We start from the raw sequence: 26407 nt of genomic DNA, 5'->3' as shown, positions 1-26407 counted from the left end.
TGTTTTGTTTTTCACATATTATTCTTAGGATTCACATGTAAAACAAAAGCTGTGAAGCAATTCACAACTGTTCTTCTTTAAATTAAAGTTGGTTTGAACGCTGTGTAGCTGCTGTAGCTGCTGATCCAGGAGCATCGTCTGATCAACAGCACCAAGAGGTGGTTGCGTTGCACGCTGAATTTCTGCGCACAATACGATTCCTTTCCTGCAAATCCATTGCATGGGACTGAAGGAGTTCTTCCCATACAAGACTTAATCTAGCCAGTGTTTGTCTGCGTCTTCTCCATCCATCCATTTTTGTCGCAACTACGTTGTAAGTAGGCCTATGATTTTATATACCCTTATAACTAATTAGCAAATACACACAAATTATGTATTTATTATATTAACAGCGTTTGTGTAAGTTTCCACATTTTCTGCATAATTAATTTTAATATTTCAACAAAGTACCTGTGTTTGATACCAACACATCATGAGTTGTTTTTAATATATTTGTTCCACATTAACACATATTTGTGATTATTGAACGCATAATCCTTTTGTTTAGCACATTAACAGTTACGCAGTTGGCTAAGACTAATATATATGGGTGTGTGAAAGGACATTAGTAGCCTAAGAAGCATAAGAAAAGCAGTAATGGGAATTGGTGAGTGCTGTCAGTTTTTGTACACATGATACTTCTACCATTTCTAGAACAACTAATTCTAAACAATAATAGTAATAACTATTATTATTTTCTTCTTCTTGGCAGCATGAACCGTTTTAAGTGCAAGCCCTTTGCATTCTAGACAGATGGGGGGTAACCTTCTCTTCATCTCTGCCTAGCGCGTAAAGCCTCATGTAAACCCCTGTGCATTATTTGAACGATATCCTTTATCTCTTTTCAGCGCGTTTGGTGATTTTTAAATAAACCCTCCCATTATTTTATTATTAGAGGTCGTTTGCATTTGGACGACTAAATTCTCTCTCTAAAATAAACTCTCATGTAAACGTGGAAGCAGAACTGTCATGACCAAAAAAGCGCGAGAGATCTGTTGTCACGCTTTTCAGTTTTTGCTTGTAAACTGCCCCACAGACCTCAGCGCCATTTTTCCTTCAAGCCTGCTGCAATCATGGACACAGCGACCTTGAAGGTTAGCAAATAGGTCAGTATACCCAAACCGTCGGGTATTTATGGGTATTTATCCTTTAATACCGTTCAGGTTAGATGGTATTAAAGGATAAATACTCATGAGGTAATGGTTGCATTTCGTACTTGATGGGGAACTAAACAGTGTGCCCACTCACCTTTTCAATGTTCCCATACAAACAAATGAGGTTGAAGATTCTGGTGCAGTTCATTCTCTTGGCATGCAGCCCGCTCACCATGGCAACAGAGCTGGAGGAGGAAGCCCCGTGGCCCATGTAGGAGGAGGTTTGGGGGAGTGGGTAAGTAACCACCTCCGGGATATCATGAGATCCCATTTTATACCGATTGTTACTCGACAAGGGCAGCAGGGGGCAGTGAGAACCTGAGGAACAAAAAAAAAGGAAGAAACAATATGTTAAATCTCTGCTTCTCAATCTGTTAAATATGCGTGATTAAGGTGCACACATCAGGTCACTAAATCTAACCAAACTATCCCTTTTTATTTATATCTTGGTGTAAGCAGCCATATCTGCTATTGTCCTGTGCAGGGGATACAATGGTCTGTATGTATGTATGTATATATGTATGTATGTATGTATGTGTGTATGTACACTGAGTGTACAAAACATTAGGAACACTTTCCTAATATTGAGTTGCACCCCCTTTTGCCCTCAGAACAGCCTCAATTCGTTGGGGCATGGACTCTACAAGGTGTCAAAAGCGTTCCACAGAGATGCTGGCCCATGTTGACTCCAATGCTTCCTACAGTTGTGTCAAGTTGGCTGGCAGTGGATCTCTACTCCGAATAGCTCGTTCCATCTCATCCCACGGATGCTCAATTGGATTGAGATCTGGTGACTGGGCAGGCCACTGCAGTAAGCTGAATTCACTGTCATGTTCATGGAACCATTCCTAGACAATCCTAGCCTTGTGGCATGGGGCATTATCCTGCTGAAAAAATCCATTAGCAGATGGATACACTGCTACCATGAAGGGATGCACATGGTTTTCCAATCCTCCAGTGTCCAGTGTTTTCGTTCCTTAGCCCACTGCAACCGCAGTTTCTTGTGTTTTGCTGAAAGAAGTGGAACTCTGTTAGGTCGTTGGCTGCCATACCCCATTCATGTCAAGGTACGATGAGTTGTGCATTCTTTTATGGGTCTTTCAGCACCAATGTTGTACTGGACAGTCAGTTGACTAACTGTAGCCCGTCTGTTGCTCTGCACAATTCGTGTCAGCCTCCTTTGGCCTCTTTCATCAATGAGCTGTTTTCGACCACTGGCCTGCTGTTGGCTGGATGTCCTTTGGGTGGTAGACCATCCTTGATACACACGGGAAACTGCTGAGCGTGAAAAACCCAGCAGCGTTGCAGTTCTTGACACACTCAAACAGGCGTGCCTGGCACCTACTACCATACCCTGGTCAAAGGCACTTAAATCTTTTGTCTTGCCCATTTACCCTCTGAATGGCACACATACACAATTCATGTCTCAATTGTGTCAAGGCTTAAAAATCCTTCTTTAACCTGTCTCCCCTTCACCTACCCTGATTGAAGTGGATTTAACAGGTTACATCAATAACGGATCATAGCTTTCACCTGGATTCACCTCGTCAGTCTATTTCATGGAAAGAGCAGGTGTTCCTAATGTTTTGTACACTCAGTGTATATATGTATGTCACTGAGGCAAGGCAGAAGCCCTGCTAGTGTAAATAGTGTGTGTGTGAATATAAGGTTGGCAGGGATGGGGTTAAATCTGTCCCTGCCATCAATCACAGGTGTGGCCATTACCCAATTAGGTAATTGGTGCTAATTGGGGAGTGGCCACATGTATAAAAGGAGCCAGAAATCCTTTTTTGGGGGTGATTATTTGTGCTGTGATTTTTGTATTGTTTTGTATCTCTATTGAAGGCTAATGCCCAGCCTGCAAGTGATTTATTATTTTGTTTGAACATTTTATTTTGGCCCTTGTGCCAGTTTATTTTGTTCTTATTTGACTAAACCCTATCACAGTCACACTTTACATTTTTACATATATCTAAAAGGTGTCGCTCTGTCTGTCACACTTATATTGTACTTGCACGTATCTTGAGAACACAAAGTTCTACATTCTTAATATACCTTAACATGATACGAACACCTCATTTGCTTATCTCATGACATCTAGTTTTACATACCATTTTTATTAAACTATTTATTGGCATTTCTTATTTGATAATATTCTTTACATATTGTTGATTGTCATACTGATAGGCTTTAATTTTGAATGTACAGCCGTGGGGGAAGGTGTATGTTATTAACGGAGGAAGGTGTATGTTACAGGGTTTTTACGCTATTTTTCTAAGTGAAACCAAGGACTTTCAGAATTTTCCATGGCCACACACATTATAATTTCCAAGACCAAAAAAGAATGTCACGCTACGATGTGTAAGTGTTTTCTAGTCAAAACTGCAACTGCAATTACCCCAGCTGTATCTCAATAACTAAAACTATAATGGCGGTGACAAAAAAGAAAATATCAGTTGTTCATATCATCCAAGAAACGACATTACCACTTAGACACACAGTCATCACAAAACTGCCAAAACAACCATTTAGGACTGTACTAAATTACTCATATTTATTCTTGCATATCCGTTTAATTGTAGATGCAGTTAACAAATAAAACAAAATTCTTAAACAGGGGCAGGGCAAAGGCCTAAAATTATATTTTATTTTGGTTAGCACCCTCTACAATTTACAAAAATATCTTACAGGCATCTAAAGGTAGACACGATTTATGAATACAGCTCATATTTTATTACTTCATTACTATAATTAAAAGGTGAGACTTAGTGTATTCGATTAAAAAAAATATTAACTGATAATCTTACCTGGCTGTTTACTTGGTATTTATTTATTTATTTATTTATTTATTTATTTATTTTATTTAGTGTGTCCAGTTGAAATTCTTCACATGGCTCAGGAGACCTGAAGATTCAGTGGGAGTCCTCCGATCCCACGACCAAGCCAGCTTCCTTTTTCACCCAGGAACTCGAGAGCGGATGTCGGCGAGTTATCGACCTCTGGAGAACACAAGCCAGCCCTGAGATCACTGGGCGCCTGGCCAGCAGGGTTCGCTGTCGAGTGATGAGGAGAAACAGTCCCTGACTATTTTACCTCCCTAACCCATGGGAGTGCCTGGGCCAATGCAGCACTCCCTTCGGAGTCCCCAGCGAAGACCGGCCTACTTCGCACAGCCAGGACGCGAACCTGCGCTGCATGACTCGCCCTGTACACCATGCTGTGCTTCTACCAGGTGAGACACTTGGGGACCTCTTGGCATTTTTTAATGTTTGCAGAAGTTCATTAATTTTATCTTGAAGGGAAGTGAGGTCTCACACTTTCACAGTTCTCCTCGTGCTGTTGGGTTTACTAATCCACGTTGAGTGTCCTGCTGATTCTGCTTTCTCAGCAAATTCATCAGCTGATTTTATTAGACCGGTTTCCATTCTCCTTTTCTTTTTTCTGAGATCCTCTATCGCATCCCTCATCGATTTTCGTTTCTGACATGGCTGCTCCTTTTTTTCTTTTCTTCTTCGAGATGTGCCATTTACTTTTGTCTAGCACCTGACGCAAAGTGCCAAAGCTGTTTTGTGATTTGCACATTCAGTATGCCACAAACTGACAATGTGATCGAGGATAATACGCTGCGATACTAATGATTCCTCATGCAGGTTTTCAACTTCATGCTCCTTATTTACCTAAAACCCTCACTCAACACTTGCCTGGCCAGCAAATTTTGAATAACTTTCCACAAATCTGTAAAAGATGGATTATTGGCCATGTGTTCATACAGAAGGACATCAACTCTGTCATTCATTTCATAATCTTTGAATCTTGCAGGAGAGTCATTGTCACTTCCATAAACTCTCTGAACTGGCGAAGTATGTTGTCACACTTACTCTTTTGGCATCCACTAAGATCTTCAAAATGTTCTTCAGCAGAGGACATAAGCCTTGGATTTAGGGCAGACATGCTGCTCACAAGAGCATATTTGATTGTGAATAAATTAATGGAGAAATTGCCAATCTTAGCCAGCGCAGTTCTGCATTGCATTTTAAATTCAAGCACTTTAAGTTCACTAACTTTTTTGGTTGTTAACAAACCTTTTAAAACTGTTTCCCACAAGGCCCACTTCTACCTTTTTGAGGTCACAGTCATTTTCCTTTTTCATGGGATCCACTTTCATAAGCTTCTTTAAGAAACATCACATCTAACAAATCTTTGCATCAGTCCTCTAATAACATGTTGCATATCATCGCAAAGGAAAGGCAGCATAGGTTTATCAGTCTGGTAGGCAGTAAGGAATGGTGTGATTTGTTTAGCGACAGACAGAAAAAAACTGATTTTAGGCTGTTACTGTACATCACTGTTTCAAAGGATTTTGTTTTTGGATCAGCACACTTCTTTTCGTTAACCAGTTTAACAGACTTAATGACATTAGGCCAAACGTCAAGTGCTCTCTCTGCTACCGGAACATTTTCTAGTCACCTATGCTGACAACATTTCAAAGGAAAATGTTCACTACCTGTGACTGTGCTATAATCTTCCCTCCTAGCTGGGGTATCTTTGAACAGCCAATACATACTGGATAGCACTTTGGTAATTCCCAATTACACCCAAGAAAACCATCCCTAAAAGCTCCATTAACAATATGCAGTTCGCAGCTCCCAATGTTTAAAAACACTGTATTGGTGGTGCTGGAGACATCAGCAATACTGGCCTCAGTGCGGGGCACACCGGCCGCTGTTCCTCCTCTCCCTCCTCCTGGAGGGGGCAGTTGACCAGGAAGTGCCCACACTCCCCGCAGACAGGGCACCCAGAGGTAGACTTCCCAGTGGCTCTCCTGGTGTAGTTGGCAGGGGTGCAAGGTATTTCGCCAGCAGCAACGGTGGCACTGGAGACAGCAGGGCTTCTCCCAGTGACGCTGGACCCTCGGGCTCCCCCCATGTGGGCTCTGGACCCTCGGGCTCCCCCCCACCTTGTGGGCGCTGGACCCTCGGGCTCCCCCCACCTTGTGGGCGCTGGACCCTCGGGCTCCCCCCATGTGGGCTCTGGACCCTCGGGCTCCCCCCACCTCGTGGGCGCTGGACCGTCGGGCTCCCCCCACCTTGTGGGCGCTGGACCCTCGGGCTCCCCCCACCTTGTGGGCGCTGGACCCTCGGGCTCCCCCCATGTGGGCTCTGGACCCTCGGGCTCCCCCCACCTCGTGGGCGCTGGACCCTCGGGCTCCCCCCACCTTGTGGGCGCTGGACCCTCGGGCTCTCCCCACCTCGTGGGCGCTGGACCCTCGGGCTCCCCCCACCTCGTGGGCACTGGACCCTCGGGCTCCCCCTATGTGGGCGCTGGACCCTCGGGCTCCCCCCACCTCGGCACCGTATTCGTCTTCTTCCGGGGACGGCTGCTCCTCCCCTTCTGCATCTTCAGCGCAGGTGGCATTTCCACCTCACCCTGACTACGACTGCTTGAAGATGCAGCTACACACAGCGATTTAACTGATAAGCCAAAGTCATCTTTAGTGTTCATTGCACTACCCTCTTTGCTGACTTAAATCACAATGTTTTTGCCATGTGACTTTTTAGCGCCGACTCGCCCATGTTGCTGATGTCGAAGCTTTTCATACAATACCAGCACCGTGCTTTATATCGATTTGATTTGTCTTCCTGCAGCCAGTCACTGTAGGCCTTGTTTTCAAGTCATCCTTTATTGAAATGGCACTTGCTTGGCATTTCTGAGTGAATTTAAAGCGTTTTGATGACGGCACTCAAGAACGGAACACACAGCTAACTAACCGTTATTAAGCAGTAACCACAATTTCCCCCAACTCTGGCGAGCACAGAACTCACACAAGATTACACTTGGCTGACAAGGCGGTGAGCCAGTCCAAAAGCACAGAACAGTGTGCCAAACCGAGTTAGGTCACATCCGAATAGTTGTTTGAAATATATTTGTGGGGCTTAAATGTGGAATGCAACAAGTAAATAAAAAAAAAATTACCCAATAAAAAAAAAAAAAAAAATCCATGACTTTTCCATGACCCTGTAATAAAATTTTCCAGGGTATTCCAGGACTGGATTTTGTAAAAGCAGATTTGTAGGACGTTCCAGGTTTTTAAGCACCCATACGAACCCTGATATTATTAATGGAGGAAGGTGTATATTATTAACGGAGGAAGGTGTATATTATTAATGGAGGAAGGTGTATATTATTAACGGAGGAAGGTGTATATTATTAATGGAGGAAGGTGTATATTGCTGGTATACTTGATTTAACAGTCGTATTTCTTGTTGGAAACAGCAGGAGTAGAGGTGTGAGCCTGTGTGAAACTCACCATACCCATTGTCACCATAGGAAGATGGGTGCTCTCCTAGGATGGCTTGCCGCTGCCTTCCCTTCCCCCTATCTGAAAAAATTTACAATCGTTACATTACATGTAAAAGTGTTACAGCTAAATGCTAAAAAAGTGTAAATATATAGACCCACAGACTGTAAACAACAGAAAAACAGACCGCTTGACCAAAATCTCAGCCAGGTCACATATCAGACCAGGGTCTCCATTTCTACAGCTATGACCAACAGTTTTGCACCACCCAATAGAAGCAACTCATTTTGCTTCATAAAGTCGAATGAAACCTGCGGAATAATGTTACGTTAACATATTGAATTACATACCACTTTGTAGTTTTCCATATACATAATGAAAAACTAGCAAAAATTTAAAATTGTAACATTTTGAAATCTAACATGAAATACTGTACTACTATTATGGCTTCTGGTAGACTTTTGATATAGTCAGAACTCGCATATCTGTTACCCAGATACACGTCAGTCGCGTTTTACCGCCCTTGTATTAAGAATAAAATCAATCCCCATTATTTATATGTAACAAATTAATGCACTTACCCATCACACGCGATTTCCGACTCCGTCACCAGTTTTCTGATACAAAGCCCATCTCTTCAATGTTACAATGTACAGTGCCTTGCGAAAGTATTCGGCCCCCTTGAACTTTGCGACCTTTTGCCACATTTCAGGCTTCAAACATAAAGATATGAAACTGTAATTTTTTGTGAAGAATCAACAACAAGTGGGACACAATCATGAAGTGGAACGAAATTTATTGGATATTTCAAACTTTTTTAACAAATAAAAAACTGAAAAATTGGGCGTGCAAAATTATTCAGCCCCCTTAAGTTAATACTTTGTAGCACCACCTTTTGCTGCGATTACAGCTGTAAGTCGCTTGGGGTATGTCTCTATCAGTTTTGCACATCAAGAGACTGAAATTTTTGCCCATTCCTCCTTGCAAAACAGCTCGAGCTCAGTGAGGTTGGATGGAGAGCATTTGTGAACAGCAGTTTTCAGTTCTTTCCACAGATTCTCGATTGGATTCAGGTCTGGACTTTGACTTGGCCATTCTAACACCTGGATATGTTTATTTGTGAACCATTCCATTGTAGATTTTGCTTTATGTTTTGGATCATTGTCTTGTTGGAAGACAAATCTCCGTCCCAGTCTCAGGTCTTTTGCAGACTCCATCAGGTTTTCTTCCAGAATGGTCCTGTATTTGGCTCCATCCATCTTCCCATCAATTTTAACCATCTTCCCTGTCCCTGCTGAAGAAAAGCAGGCCCAAACCATGATGCTGCCACCACCATGTTTGACAGTGGGGATGGTGTGTTCAGGGTGATGAGCTGTGTTGCTTTTACGCCAAACATAACGTTTTGCATTGTTGCCAAAAAGTTCGATTTTGGTTTCATCTGACCAGAGCACCTTCTTCCACATGTTTGGTGTGTCTCCCAGGTGGCTTGTGGCAAACTGTAAACGACACTTTTTATGGATATCTTTAAGAAATGGCTTTCTTCTTGCCACTCTTCCATAAAGGCCAGATTTGTGCAGTATACGACTGATTGTTGTCCTATGGACAGAGTCTCCCACCTCAGCTGTAGATCTCTGCACTTCATCCAGAGTGATCATGGGCCTCTTGGCTGCATCTCTGATCAGTCTTCTCCTTGTATGAGCTGAAAGTTTAGAGGGACGGCCAGGTCTTGGTAGATTTGCAGTGGTCTGATACTCCTTCCATTTCAATATTATCGCTTGCACAGTGCTCCTTGGGATGTTTAAAGCTTGGGAAATCTTTTTGTATCCAAATCCGGCTTTAAACTTCTCCACAACAGTATCTCGGACCTGCCTGGTGTGTTCCTTGTTCTTCATGATGCTCTCTGCGCTTCAAACGGACCTCTGAGACTATCACAGTGCAGGTGCATTTATACGGAGACTTGATTACACACAGGTGGATTCTATTTATCATCATTAGTCATTTAGGTCAACATTGGATCATTCAGAGATCCTCACTGAATTTCTGGAGAGAGTTTGCTGCACTGAAAGTAAAGGGGCTGAATAATTTTGCACGCCCAATTTTTCAGTTTTTTATTTGTTAAAAAAGTTTGAAATATCCAATAAATTTCGTTCCACTTCATGATTGTGTCCCACTTGTTGTTGATTCTTCACAAAAAATTACAGTTTCATATCTTTATGTTTGAAGCCTGAAATGTGGCAAAAGGTCGCAAAGTTCAAGGGGGCCGAATACTTTCGCAAGGCACTGTACTTGTTTATCCGTCACAGCCTGTGTTTTGTTGTTTTTTTTTTTTTTTTTACTCGCATGCCAAATCAGTCTGTCTTTATTGTGCAGTTACACAGCGCTTCCTCCAGTTTCACATGACGAAAATGCAGCAAAAACAAAACGAACGAGACAAGCTATGGTTATGTAACAGTTAATCATTAAAAGTTTTAGATATTGTAATGCATTTTTTTTTAAATCTGTGACCTTCAGTTGTTTTTGTGCATTTTCATTTGCAAGTGAACTATGATATTAGGGCCTTATTGAGCACTATATTCTGCAATTTTGAATACTGACTTTGGATACTGTTTTAATTCTGGAAACTGTGTGTTTTTTTAAATCTTTTGCTTAATTGCATTGCCTTTTCCATTTTACGCAGTTCTGTGCAAGGGTAACATTTTGATTTAATTTTTGGATCGTTAATGGGGAATTTTACATAATGCTACAATATGTACCAGATTTAAAAGTATGTACTGTATTACAGTCCATGGGTCGTCTCTTTTGGCAAGTGATATTTTCAGAATCATATCGTTCTGAATAAAAATACTTATTCTGTTGAAAATACAGTACTGTACCAACAAAACCAACTACAGTACATCAAAATGGAAGCCTACTTATTTTAAAACACAGTCCTTTCAGCTATGTATTTTTGACATTGTATCTTTTTTGTGTTCCCTGAAAAAACATGGTATGGGGCCAAAATGAAATAATCAGATATGCATCACACTCATTTAACTGTCACTGGAGTTAAAATTTTATCGGATATGTGAGTACTGACTGTATCATTTTGTAGTTTCTTGGATTACATAATGTTAAGTAAAATATCTACAGTAAATTATGTTTATATAGTTTATACATTTTTTAAAATGATGTTTCAATCCTAAAATTCTAGGTGATGCAAAACCTTTAGCCATAGCTGTACAAGTGACTACCTGAAGGTCATCTTTGAAGGTCAACAGTTCCAGAAGTATATGGCTTGTGCTTAAATGACCCTACGGACAAGCCAGCTAACAATTCAGACTACAAATATAAACAAGTAATGGTACATATGATGTCATCTAAATGACCAAATTCACATACAGTATAACGGCTATTATTAGCATTAAATATATATCAAATTCATGTTTACATAATTCAGCAAACTCACAAGTGAGGGCTGTAGCAGAGTAAAGCACTAGTACAGGATAGTAAAGAAAGATAAAAAAAACTATATAGCAGCTACAATACATACACATAGTACAGAACATAATTTGAAACCAAAAAAAGTTATACACCTTCAGAAAAAAATAACTTTACACAGTGCAGATAACATTCTTTAGAAAGCTCTTGTGCACAATTGGGAAAAACAGTACCTGCGTTTTTACCACTAGCGTCAACAGCAACAGTTTCAATGAGGCCTTCTTTAAACTTGCAAGAGGGGTTTCAGCACAAGCGAATAACATCAACCTGTGTTACAGTCAGTACATACATAGTTCAGTGGATACAACTTGTAACAGCCTAAGCATCAACCACAGAAGAGGAGGGATTGAATTGAAAGAAGAGCAATGCTTTCAGGTTCAGATGACATTTCTGTTTATACTGTATTTTACTTACAAATCATCCTCAGTATGCGTTGTCTACTTGCCAAATATAAATAAGCACGCACATTCTAGTACCACTAGGCATTTCATAGCATCTCCATTATGTGGTGGCATAATTATTTTGATTAAGCAATTATATAGTAAAGCATTGAAGCCAATGCAAAATACAAATTCCGGGAATAAAATGGTAAATGCAGTTTAGTAGCATGTGTCCTGCATGACTTCAATAAGGACTGTTCTAGGGAAACAGAGCAACAACTGTTCATTCAATTCTATGTCACACCATTAACAGTGGTTTCAGCTAAATATCATTATATCCAAAATACCATTTACTGTTTTTTGTTTCTTAACAACCAAACAGGATACAGACCTCTCTATATGACATTTTACATGCACAGTTTTCTGAAGTTTTGGCTATTGTCCACTAAGCTGTCAATCCGGAAAGTGAACAGTAATACAGAATAGAAATCCATCATGTCACTCATCCCTGGCATGCCTGACAAGTCTCATTTGATATGTAACTGTAAAGACATGCCTGGGTTAAAGCTGTAACATCCTTTCTAGTTCTCATTATTTAAAGGATAGCTAGCTGTCTAAATTAGTACTGTGAAAAAGCAAAGAGATATTGCAGCTTTAAAAAAGATCACCAAACCATCACTTGTTTGTATCAGGAAATATATTTCAATGAGGTGACCATGACAATGGCAAGACCACTTATTTTTGAAGCCTTTGAATGGACTTATTGTTGTAGAGTAACTACATAGAACATAGTTCCCTTGTTATTTTAAAATGTGATACTTTAATTTAATACACATTCAATAGGTCTAGCTGATCTATTGTACATGTAAACTAAACATGTATAATTTGTTACTGTGAAATAACAAGGGAGCACTGTAGTTCGTAGTTAGTGAGTTTATAAGTATAAATGAGTAAAATCTATCTGACATGGAAAAGGGGAAATGTTAGTCTTTAAGGTCATTCGTAATGCAGTACTTTTTAATAGAAATGTCAGAGATGATTTGGTGACAATCTGATTTTTTTGGCATGGATTTTTTCAATCAAATAACTGAATATACACAAAAAACTACAATTCAGGCTCAGTCTAGATGGGGTATTGATCCAGGCACAGGGAGAGTCCTTCCTTGTGAGACGTGTTGAGGTGGTGCATGTATTCAAGATGAGTGGCAAGTCTGAGGACTTTCACAAACGTATGCATGATGAGGTGCAGAGTCTGCCTGGCTGTCGTCCTTTTTGTGTCCATCTCTGAACCCACCCCCTCCTTTCCACAGTGAAGCAGCGTGCAGGTCGGTAGGTAGGAGTTTTAGGTTGTGTTTATTCAATTAGTCCTAATTCAATTTCTCTTTTACTCAGGAACTGAGTGTTGCTTGGAGAAATAGAAAGTCTTATGTGCTGCTGGCTTGTCTGCATGTTTGAGTTCCACCTTCACTTTTGTCCATTATTGTCAATAAAACCAGTACGGGGCACTAGAGTCAGAGGACAGCTTCACATTCACAGTCTACACCACAGGGCGGCCAGCAACATTTGACCCTTTTTTTTCCTCTTCATATTACTGATAACATTTCTAAATTTACTAGCATTTCAGCATTTAATCAAACCCCATGTGCATTAACATCTCTTTGCCAACATCTACTTTATTAAAATTATTGTATCATATGAAAAATACTTGAATGTCAGTAAGGGCAGCAATTATAAAATAAAATAAAAACATTTAAAAGGGAAAGTATATATATTTTTGTGAAAATCCTCTTAAAGCATTTGGATCATAAATATATACAGGTATTTTTAAAAGTACAAAAAAGCTTTTCATTTCTCTCCCCCACTATCCCTTTCTCCCCTAGTCCCTGTAGACTGATTGTTGGGAATAGTAACTCTGCTAACATATCAAATATGAAGGACTTCACTAAAATATAGATACTATATATCCTTTTTCTGACCTAATTTTAACTGCAAAGTACATTTGATCTTAACAGACAGAGAAGAGTATATATATATATATATATATATATATATATATATATATATATATATATATATATATATATATATATTAAAATAACCTTACCTCTTCTAACCAGATATGGTTTAGTGTAGTCCCAACTATCACTGTCGTTTCTTATCACGTTAAGACGGGTTGGCTATTGGAAAAAGAGAAAACATTAGGTTATTATCATAACCCTGGTTCCCTGAAATAGAAATGTAACCATTATCTCATGGGTATTTACCTCCTGAAGATCCAAAACCTGAATAAAATATATCAAAGCTACTTGCAGAGCCTGTGACACAGTCATGGCCAGCCCCCGAGGACACAAAATAACAGCACTCACAGACCTCAGCGCTATTATTCCTTCAAGCCTGCTGCAATCATGGACGCAGCAACCTGTATAAGGGCGTCTGCTAAGAAATAAATAATAATAACCTTGAAGGTTAGCGAATGGGTCAGTATACCTAAAACGTCGCAAGGGCAAGATTGCAGCACGACCGGTATGCTACAAGGCTAAGCCTAGGCTGCCTTGTGCGTTAACATACGGAACCCCAGTAGCAAGTAGCTAGGGCTAAAAAATTAGGGAGAACCTCACCTCTATGCCTGTGTTGTAGGAGGCCTGGTTCAACAGCAGCAGCAAGACGAGCGGTGGAAAGGCATAACTGGTGCTGGAGACTGGGCACAAATGAGCCAGTCGTCCAATAATTGAGTTCTCTGGTGCCTTTGAGTCTCAATGGGGCCAGGATAGCTTCCAAGCACTTCGAAAAGGCACAGGGAGCTAGAGAGAGGCCAAATGACCAGACAGAACTCGCAGGCTGTTCCCTGAAAGGTGAACCGCAGCTACTTCCTGTGCGCTGGTTTATTGGGGATGTGGAAATAGGCATCTCTGAGGTCCACCGTGGTGAACCAGTCGCCTGGCCTGATTGACTGCAACACCTCCTTTGGCTCAGATACAGGTTGCATCACAATATCTAAAACTGTTTAATGATTAACTGTTTCACATTGCAGCAATTGAAGCCTATACCCATGGAAATTGTGCCAGGTCCAGCTTCTCTGCATTGTGCACCCAATATAGTGTGTCCATAGACCAGGAAACAGAAGGACCTGTAGCCAGGTGTCCCCAGGACAATTGGATCCATTGGGGGCGGGGGCACGGGAGATGTGGTAAGCTAGTCATGAAAGATGGACTGTCTTGTCGAACATTCATGCAGTTCCTTGGTGGGAAACTGCTGCCCAGAGTTTCTCCATTTGCTCGGAGTCCACTGATCGCTTGGAACAGCGACTCTTCTCTTCTTCCTCTTCCTCGGAGGAAGAGAAGGAGAGGCAGAGGAGGATGAGGAAGTCCGTGAGGACAGCTTCCTGCGTAGGCTACTTTCACGGGTGCGTCATCCACTCTCCCTTGGCACAGAGCCATGGGGGGAGGACACAGCCATCTCTCTAACAGAGGGTGAAGGGGAAGAGCGCTGTGCAGGAGTGAGGGACGCAGAGTGCTCTGTAGAGCTGCGGGAGAGACATTTCTCCAGCATGCACTTGAAGAAATGTGCACAAAACTTACAGAAACTGCGGTTCACCAGTGCCTCCTTTACATGCTCTGTCCCCAGGCAGGAAGAGCATCTGCTGTCCTCAACAGGCAGACTGGCCTTGCATGTCTTGCAGGGATAAAACCTAGGCATTATGCAAGTAGCAATGCAGTGTACAGTAACACTGTACAAGTGCTGCTTCAGTCTGCTTAAAGACAGCAATGGGGCTGTTCAAGGTTGGTACCGGATCAGGGATGTAAGCCTTGGTCGGCAGCGGGTCAGAACCGGGACGGTACCGGTTCGTTTTGGTGACTTTATAACTGGGTCGGTAATGTACGTCACCGGTCGCATCAACTACCGGGTCGGTTCGGTACTGGTTCGGTGATTTCAGCACAGTGTCGGTATGGTACCTGTACGGTAACCTCGGTCCCGGTTCAGTACAGTATGGTACCGGGTCTGGAACAGAGTGGGTTGGTGACCTTGGTACGGTACAGGTCCACCCGTTTGTAGTTACCGTGGGTAGCACTGTACAGGGATGCCCACCTGTGCACGCTACTGGCAAAACAACTCAGTCAGTACTCATACAAGACTGAGGGAAGCCTGCTTGTTAGAATGAACTAACAGCTCTTGTGACAGTGATGCAAAAGCTGTCATCAAAACGGCATCAAGATGCTGTGGTAGAGATTGCAAGCAACCACAACCGAAGCAGCCTCTTGGTCCTGCGCAGCGCTGCTGTAGCCCAGCAGCTGCTCTCACTACACGTGTGCCGCAGCACACAATGCAGACAGGACTGCGCGTAGTCCCTATGAAAACAGAAAAACACAATGAGAAAAGAAAAATATTTCTCTCATACAAAAAACAGTAATAACAATTACTTTATTATACAAACTGTCTCGTAATTTTGGCCAAAGCCAAAATTACTCCAAAATAACTCCAACCAGAGCTATTGCATCCTGGGGGAAGAGCAGCCGAATTACACTGCTTGATCCCTGGGAATGAGCGACTCAAGCTGCTGGCTTCACGCGGGGCACAAGGCCACTGCGGGACATAACAAACAACAGGCTGTAGTGCACAATGTACCCGTAATTAATTTTGAAAAATGATTAGAGTGTAAATAAATTATCGCATTAAAACACAATAATTAGCGAAAATTATATAGTCATAAGCTACAAGTAGTTATCGGAGTAGCTCCTCCTGTCAGGTCACTCTTGAGAGGAAAAACGGTGCCAAGGTCTGTGAGTGGCGGTCAATTTGTGCCTTTGGGGGTGGGCCATGACTGCGTCGCAGGCTCTGCAAGCAACTTCAATATATTTTATAGTTTTGGGTCTTTAGACGGTAAATACCCATTCGGTAATGGTTACATTTCGTACTTGAAAGGGAAACAACACTGTATGTTTGTTCAATGAAAAACTGTACAAAACTGGACATGCATAAAGTACTTACCCTTGCGTATTCAATTTTCAGGGTGCAGCACCCAACGTAGATATCAGCTCCGTTGAGAGCAGCTTTGGCTTTTTGAGCACTTTGAACAGATTCGAATGTAAGTACAAGTTAAGGCTCATTACATAACCTGTATTGCTTTTTCTTCCTAACTGTACAACTATAGCCAAAAGTGTTGCATCACCTAGAATTTTAGGATTGAGACATCATTTTAAAAATATATGTTACTTAACATCACGAAATTACATAATTATATTGCAAAAGTCTACTGGAAGCTAGAATATGTCAAATGTAAATCAAAAATATGTTTTTAATTTGTCAGTGTTTTTGTAAATTATATGGAAAACTACAAAGCGGTTGTAATTCAATATGTTAACGTAACATTATTCAGCAGGTTTCATTCAACTTTATGAAGCAAAATTAGTTAATTCTATAGGATGATGCAAAACATTTGGCCATTGATTCTTATTTAACGGGGCCTACAGTTAAAAAAAAAACTACACTTCTGAAAATTATGCTCAATTAATACATCTTTTAAAGTGGTAATTTGCCCTTCATAGAAGATAATAATTTGATGCTTGTACATGAAACTAGGCTTGGCAACCTGGCATTTCAAAGCCAGGTAACCTAGCCTGCTGTAATTTCAAGTGCAATTCATAAATGAGCTGTAGTCTTTTCTAAAATAAATCTATCTCTCCCATAGAGATTTACTCTGTCCCTGACAGAGATGACTTAGTTGAGAGGACAGCAAAAAACAAATAACAAAAAAAAAAACTTTTTTGCAAATCTGTTTTTTAAGCATGAATCAAGGTCAGTAAAACATCAGGAGATACATTTTTTAAAAGCTATGAAGCACGTTGAGTTTCCTTTGCAACGACTGGGGCAATTCTATGACCAGATCTTACAATAGTACAATGAGGTTTCACTTGCTCTCGTTTTATAGGTCATAGCGTCAGATAGTGGTTGAGGTTATCATCTGACTCCCAGGCTATTCCACTCACTCTCGTTTGGTAGACACTGTACATTGCACCCAGCTCTTTGGCACACTTCCAGAGCAGGATAGTTTACCACGTTTTCGTTTAACCAAGAGGGTTCATTTCTAACAAAAACTAAAAAGTTCTTCTGGTCACGATCAGAATAATCTACTTGTAAAGTAAACAGCGCATTATTTACATGACAAAGCTGGTAAGAAGGCTTATTGATATTTATTTATACCAAAAAGTAAAAAATATGTTGATATAAGCCCTTTCTTGCATATATTTAATTTAAAAAGCTACATGTTCAGTTGTTCAGCCAAGAGATAAATGCAGTGATGTGCATATTTCAAGAGATACCCCCCCATGTTATGGTTTTTACTGAACATCTAAGGCACTCCCAAAGCTGGTTGGTTTATACTTCTCTCGCAGACAAAAGCCGTACGTCAGCTGCAGACACTTCTACGGGTGCGCCAGAAGGACTGAAATACCCCCGAGTTCACAGACTTTTTGACGCAGCAAAGTGGTCATAGCTGTCGGTCATACTTTCAGCCAGTCTGCGTTACTGCCGGTGTCGACTTGTGAATAGGGTTGCCAACAGTCTCCACAATCCTGCAACACTTTGAGACAGGATTTTAAAATTGCCTGTCTCATGAATGAAGTGAATGTGTAAATTGGCTCATATATATTTTTATGAGCAGCAAACAAGTAAAACTGATCAGCTGTTCTCCATACTGCCTCCGATCAGACGTATTGAACAGCTGAGCAACGTTACCGATTTAATGGGGAAAGTAATTGCATTCAGAAAATAAATAACAACGTTAACTTATTAGTGACTCAAATATATACAAAGAATAACAATAATACAAATAAAAATACATTGTATTCATTATTATTGTTATTATTATACAAGTGGTTGCTGTGCATGGTAACCTATGTAAGCACCAATATTCATTTTAGCAAAGGTTCATTTACGCTTTAATTTCATTCAGTTTAGAGGCAAGTTTAAAATCCTGTTCTGTTGTTTATTGGGTTCCTCAAAAACTGTCTCTATTGCGCTTCACTGGCTTGCGACCATGCGACAAATGTTGGATTTTTTTCAACATCAGCCTTGAGTGAGTTGCACTGGACTGGAAGAGTGAAAGAAGAGGCAGATTAGTCTTTTCTGCTCCAAATGAGCAATCAGTGGCAACTCATTGACACGTCTTCATTCAGCTCTGCAGCTGCAATGGAAAACTACACATTCCCAGTTAAGACTCGAATGGCTCTAAAAGGATATTCCACCATGGCTTGTATGCCATTCCTCTTGAATATTACAATACGGAGGACGTTTCCAGTCGGGTTGCAGACAGTGTATAAAACATCCTGTAAAAAGAAGACAAAAACACAGAAATAAAATTCAAAAAACATAATGAACATCAGTTACTTATAAATGGTTCATTGGGTTTACCATGTAAACGATATGTCAATTATTGACACAGCAGCTAGGGCACTAAATAAACCAGCCCATGCAAAAAAAAGAATAAAAACCAACAACTCACGCATTAGTTTTAAATAAATAGAAAATACTGTAACTGAAATGTCTGGTTAGATTACTGGAAACTATCAAATACTGTAAACTGCAAGTAAACTGTACTTTCTGTGTATTTGAAAATAAAACTGTACAAATCTGAACCAAAATATAATAGGCTTGCATAAATGTTTAGAGGAACTGAAAAGCAACAGATTTCCTATAGTTGCAGTATGATATTTTGCTTATAAGCTACGGATTATTATTTTTGTGTATCTACAGAGCAATAAAGATAAGAATTTGAAGCACTTACCTTTATTCTAACATTTAAAGGTCATGTTTTTATTCCAAGCTTTTTTACCCTGTACAATAAGGTACACACCTTGAAAGCAGTATGCTACACAAAAATGAAGCGAGTTACGTCTGACGGTTTCCATTCACGAGTATTGTATTTCAATTGTATAAAAATTTATTCTGTTCTCTGCATTCAATATGCACTCACTTCAAAGGGTTTCTCATTCCTCAGCACAACTTCAAGCCAGTCATGACTTCACTAGATTGCAAATAAAAGACAGTGTTCTTACCGTTGTTATGGGGTAAAGAGGATTCTGAACGGACAACAGCAAGACATTATTGCCGCTGTTGGGGTTGTCTGAGTGTGTCGGCCGGGTGATCCTTTTACTGGTAGAATAATTAAAGAAGGCTTGCTGCCCAGCTATGTAGACAGCCTCACTGGCACCACACGCCACACACTTGTCAGCACTTTCAACACCCTCAAACTCCACCAGAGCCTGTCTCTTAAAAGGCATCATCATCACATAACTGGAAAAGTAAAAGGGAATGACAAGTTAGCATTCTAATCAGGTCAAGTAAGAGACAACATCCTGAGCTGCTGAACACACCAGTTATGTAATAGAACAGTCCTTTCTTTGTGCTTTGACCTTTTATTATATTTTTTTTATAAAGGCTAGTTATCAAGTTGGTTTGTAAATATCACATGATTCCAGCTGTGCTGCATTAAATGCCAAGCCAACATGTCACTCAAGCAACATTGCGATTGCTGATGGGATGATAATCCAAACATGCAAAATCTCCACACACTGTAAGGCACAGATAATGCCAGCTAGAAAGGCTAAATATAAAGAGCAGATGATACAGTGTGCCCAAATTGGTAATAGACCAGTAAAGGAAAACTCTGTTCAACCCATCTGACATACTACCTGTCATCAGTCATGCTTTGGGACTTTTTTTTCTCTTGATGAGCTGAGATTCGACATGTAACATTACTCAGGATTTGCATCTCTATGTAAACAGTGTTGCAACTGGAGGGCACAAAACAGCTGTGCTTGGTTATGAACACAGCATGGTGCCCTATGGCAATAAAACCTGCATTACAGCAGATGGAACAAAAAATATGTGTTACAATATGATGTGTAAAAAAAATAAATAATAATAATAATTCCAAAATGTTTTTAAAAAGTCATGCAGAAATATACTGGTTTTTACATTAACATTTTAATTTTACAAAAAAGTACCTAAGTTTCCACTTACGCTATCAGAAATAATGCAGGAAACAACAAAACTGCCTTTCCTCTTGTAGGTATGGAAACTAGTCATTCATATTAGACCAGAATTTACATGGCAGGCAGAAGGTCTAAATGCTGGTTTCACAATTTAGCCATATGCCAAATTAATAGTAAAACGTGGCTTTTCAATTCCACAAAACTCGACTTACTATTCTTGATCAGGCAGTTGGTGGTAATAACAGCAGACCATTGTTATAATAAAAAAGCAAGGAGACAGACAGCAAGATACAACAAAAAACATACATCAGTGTCATTTTTGAAATATGGACAACATAGACTTGGAATCAACCTGCAGGGCAAACAGTGTAATGTGAATTGCTTTGAAGAACACTAAAAATAAACTATGAATTTGCCATGAATGAAAGTTGACATTTACACTGGTAAATTGTATTAGAGCTCTGAATGCATTCTATATACTCTGTGAAAACCTGTAACAAGACCTCTGGGTAAAGAGGCAGTAACGCACACTGGAACATGTTCAGATTTGTAATTTGCTCGGACTACAGATTGTAACCTGTACTGTACTAAAAATCCCCTGTCTAGTCTGTTTTATGTTTGTTAAGCTTCAATTTAATCAAAGATCAGCAATAGTACAGCTGTAAATGTTTTACACAACTACCATAGATTTAAACACTGATGTTTGGTTTCTACAGCTGCTAGCAGCTCATATTTCATTCTGATAGCATGGTTTGGGTCAGCACTTTGGCAAGAAAGGGATTTGTTACAGTCTCATTTTTTGTTGATCTCTTGTGCAGCTGATATAAGCAGGCCTGACAGCACATAAAAAAATGATTGGAAATGTTGGTCAGCTAAGATGATAGCCACCAGCTAAGCCGCACCATATCGTCCCGAACTTCTCCAGGGCTTCAACCAGGTCTGCCTCCACCACAGACTCACACAGCCCCCGCACATGGACCACCGGGGAGGGGGGAATCCGGTGGGCATCGTCCCCATTGTCCTGGAACCAAAAGACAAGAAACCATATGTACAGTAGTCCGTCGCATATCCGCCTGCGGTGGGACCACAGTAAGGGCGGATATGTAAAAAGTCAAATAAATTAATCATGTTTAAAATACCATTATGCACAGCTGCAACAATTACTATATTCACACATTTATTGTTTTGAGATTCAGCTTTTATTAGGGAGCTCCCCTAAATCCCTTGTTTAGAAAGATACAGGGTATTAATGCTTGTGACAGGTTAGCTGTCTGCCGCGTGGGTGCGTGCATTTGCTGCTGAGTGACAGGCAGGAGATCGAGACTGAGGTTGAAGTTGATACACCCCACAGGTGAACAGGATTTATTTACATATCAACACACTGAACAGCTCATGTGACACTACCAGCAATGGCAGCACATGATGCACATACAACACAGTGTACGAAAACTTTTGTAGGATCTACAATATCTGAACTAATATTCTCTATTTAATAATAAACGTTGCTGAAGAGGTTGATCATGGCAGATAAACGGTTAGGGCGGATATGTGACGGGCAGATACGCAACGGATTACTGTACTACACGTCTCTACCTGTTGTTATTGTGTAGGTGACCAGGGAAAACCATATAGGGATAAAGGGTCCTCAAAGTCAGTGCAATGAGAACCAGAAGGTAAACACTCCCAACAGCATAAGGACTATCTTAAAAGGGGGTGAGACACCCTTCTTTACTGCAGTAAAGGGAGATAAAATGGTCCGATTGTGTTTTACTGTAGCAGTTCAACAAAAATGAACGAAAGCCAATGCAACGATACATAGTGCACAACTGTAGCGATCGAAACTCATCACACACCTCATCTCAAGAGCAATGCAATTTACAACAAACCTAAATGTGGTGCGGCTATTTCTGATATATCTATACCTCTGCCCAAGCACACTAAATAACAAAATAAAAATCCATTATCTTCCCTCCACATTTATTTATCACAATCTGATTCAACAAACACGTATCAAACTAAAAAATGCGGTTGAGTTGCAAATGAGAGGGAGTTGTAAAAGTGCATATTACAGAGTACATTATGACTTCTACATAATACTCAGTGGTGTACACTGCATGTCACAGGCCCCACAGCAAAAAACTATTTGGGCCCTATTTACCACTCTTTGGTGACATGTAACTGCAGAATACGGAGTTAGTACGTATACAGTACTTACCAAACAATTTGTTAAAACACCAGTTTTCGGGATTTCATGGCAGCAAAATCATCCACAATCTTGTCTGTGTTCAATTTTATTGCTCGTGCTTGTTTTATACTCAACAAGGCTAGTCCAGACAGTCTTTCTTGACACATGGTACTTCTGGTGTGTGTTTTGATCAACTTAAGTTTAGAAAATGATCTCTCAGCAGTAGCAACAGTGACAGGAATGGTTAAAAATAAGAAAAACACGCTATGCAAAAAAAAGACAATAAGGCAAGGTCTTCAATAATGAGAAGATGGGTAATCTCTTTAACTGAACTGAGTTTCTGAATGTCATTCTTTAGAGATGCTTGGAAACTTAGCACTTGACATGGAAATGATGGTGATATGTCACTGCTGTACGTTTTCTGGAACTCTTCTGCTTTGGCAAAAAGCTCACCATCTGTTATAGGCAACAGAGTCTGTGGTTGTAGAGTTCCAAATCTCTGAACAATCACGTCATGCCATGGAAGCGGTTTACCAGCTGCTGCGTTACCATGTCCAAACAAGAGTAAAACACTGGCATTTAAAATTTTTAGTCTATATCTCTTAGTCTCTGATCCTCGCTTAAATCATGAAATTGTCGTCTCACTTTTTCGACCCTCTTTTCTTCGAATTTGCAGTCAGTGCCCCACTTTAATACAAGGGAAACTGCAGTCTCTCTTGCATTCTCAAATTCGTTACGGTAGGCTGACAGTGTTTCAGCAGCACTTTGAATCAGTTCTGCAGCTTTCATGAAATCAGATGTCTCTCACTGTAACACCATTCACAACTTTTACTCTGAAAACATTCAAGCATTTTCATATTCAGCACTGACATAACGAAATGTTTGGTATCCATTATGAAAGAAAGGAATGGTGCTTATTTTTTTTCATTCACAATATCGCTTTCACTATTTTTAGACAGAACCTCGATGACGTCATGTGGCAGGGCGATTGTAATTTTATATGTGGAAATGGGTTTATTGTGAGTCTTTTTGGAGTTGATTTGTTTGATTAATTGATTATTTACAGATAGGCGCTCGACTGAGACTTTGCTGCCTGCTGGGTTTGGTTGAGAGGGGCAGTGGATGATTGGCTGTGTCGGTCCTCAATCAGCAGGTGGGTGGGTCTCGACCAAGTGTCCGTCAGTTTAAAAACATCTGGTGGAGATCGCTCGGGGCGACTGCAACGCCATGCTACAGAGGGGAGCTGCGTATACTCGAGAGGAGAGAGTCTGCTCTGCAGGAACGACAGCTACGCAACCCTGAAACTGCAAGTGGTGCTTGTCAAGGCAATGTCCAGCCAAGGCTGTACGAAGCAGCAGGAGTTGTCAGTAGGTAAGTAGGATAAGTAGGTTGGTTTAGGGGATAGTGATCCCAAGTAATGTACAGGGAGGGTTACGTAGTGTAGCAGGTTCCTGGAGCGGGACGCCTCGTTTATAAGGCTAGCGCTCACCCTGTGTGGCACGTTTTATTTGTAGTTTTTGTACTGTGTTTTATTTTACCTTTTTTACAGCTACCTGTATGTGTCCTCTGTGCGTTATGTCACGGCTGACCCCGAACCAGTTATTATGTGTAGTAAGAAATTGGATTCCTTTGCATGGAGAATTTCAGTGGCTAGAGTTCAGGGCTCCTCGATTGATTCAGATTCAGTTGTATTAAGTCTGCCCACTAATAATGTAGAGCAAAATAGGTATTGTGGTGTTTGCAGAGCCGACCCGAGCTGAACCCAAGACAGAAGTGGAGTCCTGCTGGGAACGAGCTGAAACATTGGACACGGACTGGATGATTTAAAAATGAAATGTATTAATGAGATGATATGTGCTGTAACCATTTGTAATGTTTGAATAATCTTTAGTCTGTAACAAATACTGTAAAGTGCTCTCTCTGTAAGACCGAAAAACAGAATCTGGTACAACTTGATACACTGGCCGGCCTTGAGCAGTCTCTTATTAAAATTGGCACGATTCCCAGAATTTAGTGCTGAAATCTCTGTTAAGACTTTTCAGCTTGAATACAGAATAATGCTGTACTAATAGATGTATGTTAATATGTTTGCTTTAAATGGTATAGATTGCTGTGGTAACATATAATCATAGGTAGTGATAATTATTGTTAGTATGAAATACTATGAACAATTTTTATGTATAAGATCATATGATTCACTTTGCTTAATATGATAGCATACCTGAAGCTGTTTTCTATCAAGATGAGCATAGTTAAAAACTGAGTCCTAATTCAATGAAAAGAATTACTGTGTGCTTACATTCAAGAATTATAACTTCTGAATATAAAGGGAAAAGGAGTTAGGAGTATTCTTAAGGGAAAGAGAAAAACAGAAAAGGATTAAAAGACCTCGCTTTGAGTAGGTTTCTGCTTGTAATTCAGTTTTAAAATAAGTAGGTGGGTAAGAACAACCTAGAGTAAAAGCAGACTCTAACTTAAGAAAATAAGCATTGTCAGAAGATACACCACAACTAGAGAGCAGAAAAATTGAATAAAATCCTATTGTAATATTGCGGATATACTGCTGCTAGCAGAAAGTAATAAGGTTAGCAGCCATACGCTATAAGAAGTAATGTACTAGTTTGACTCTGAAGTTAAAAGACGCAGCATAAAAAGATGTTGTGTTTAAAATACAAAATAAAAGGATTGAATAAATAATGAAGAATAAAAGCAGGAGATCGGTTTTAGGAGAGTAAACTCTATGTGACCTGTCTTCTTGAACTCTCTTATCAGCCTGCCCTTGGAGAAATTAATATTAGCTGCTGGAAGGCCTCTTTGGTGGGAAGAAGCCGGAATTTTTTTATCAGAAGGCTTATAGTATCGGGCCGGACTGCAAAAATAGGGAGTTAGGACGGATGGTCTTAGCACCTAAGATAGTTAGTTGCCGGGCGGAACAAGCATGTAAGATACAGGTGTAAGGAAAGTTCTAGGGAACATTAATCACTATTAAACTTGGCAAGAAAAGAGGTGTCTTCAGCAAGCTGGTTTTAGCCAGTATGTGTATAGCTGAAAAATACAGGGTCATCTGGATGTCAATTAAGTTCAGGCAATTGGGGCCCATAGGAGAGAAAGGCATTACAGCTTTACAGCTCAGTAAAATAGTTAGGTTTTCCATAAGGAGAAAACTCTACATTAAAAAGATATAAGATGGAAGTTCCCTATAATACCTGCTAAACACACACCTGTAAGGAAAGAATGAAATTAATTTGAGAGTGAGATGACATGAGGGAATATATTTTTGAAAGCCAAGTTCATGTAATCAATTATAATCATTATAACTATAACTGCTATATTATGATATAACTATTGGTGTTGCATATATTCAAAAAAACACCACTTTTCTTATATTGGTGTTGCATATATTTAAAACACCACTCCTTTTTATAATGCACCCATATTAAGTAGTGAATCAAGGTTGCAGGGATTTTGTGAACTCTGCTTCACCTAACTTTTCAGATGAAGGAGGGGGGCCAAGAATGAGTGGATGAGAACATGGGCTAGTGTTGATTTGTTGGCATATGACTTTAATTGAGTCTGAGGAGTTGGTTGAATTCTTTAGAGATTACTGTTTGCCAAGAGATAAGGACTGTCAATATAGATTGATGACTGGATCTAATTGGGGCTTCCCATTGCTTTCAATGGGACGAAAATTGTATAAAAACCCTGGGCCGATCACACTGAGACCACCACAATCAAGCTTGGCAGAGCTATGTGTGGTCCATCCTTTGCAGATCTCTACAGAACAGTCCTTCTCTTTTGTTCACGCTACTCTTCCTTATAATAGGAGGTAAGCATATTAATGGTATTATTGTATCTCGCATTTATTGGTTATATTGCTATGAGGT

The 26407-nt window shown here is 40.3% G+C and overlaps 1 protein-coding gene across 2 annotated transcripts in view; it reads right to left on the bottom strand.

The window, feature by feature from the left end:
• Positions 1 to 26407, bottom strand: part of LOC117402993 (heterogeneous nuclear ribonucleoprotein L-like) — a 52747-nt gene that overhangs the window by 7754 nt on the left and 18586 nt on the right. For both annotated transcript variants that reach the window (XM_034004784.2, XM_034004785.3), the window contains exons 2-8: positions 21241 to 21359; positions 19400 to 19637; positions 18585 to 18670; positions 16335 to 16431; positions 13453 to 13525; positions 7501 to 7572; positions 1288 to 1511 (exon numbers count right to left, since the gene is read on the bottom strand). In XM_034004784.2, the coding sequence (XP_033860675.1) occupies positions 1288 to 1511; positions 7501 to 7572; positions 13453 to 13525; positions 16335 to 16431; positions 18585 to 18670; positions 19400 to 19637; positions 21241 to 21359 (909 nt within the window). The remainder of the gene's footprint in view (positions 1 to 1287; positions 1512 to 7500; positions 7573 to 13452; positions 13526 to 16334; positions 16432 to 18584; positions 18671 to 19399; positions 19638 to 21240; positions 21360 to 26407) is intronic.

Source organism: Acipenser ruthenus, chromosome 5 (assembly GCF_902713425.1).
Source record: "Acipenser ruthenus chromosome 5, fAciRut3.2 maternal haplotype, whole genome shotgun sequence".
Taxonomy (NCBI): Eukaryota; Metazoa; Chordata; class Actinopteri; order Acipenseriformes; family Acipenseridae; genus Acipenser; species Acipenser ruthenus.
Note: the sequence above shows the minus strand (reverse complement) of the source record. Positions and strands in the feature narration are given on the sequence as shown.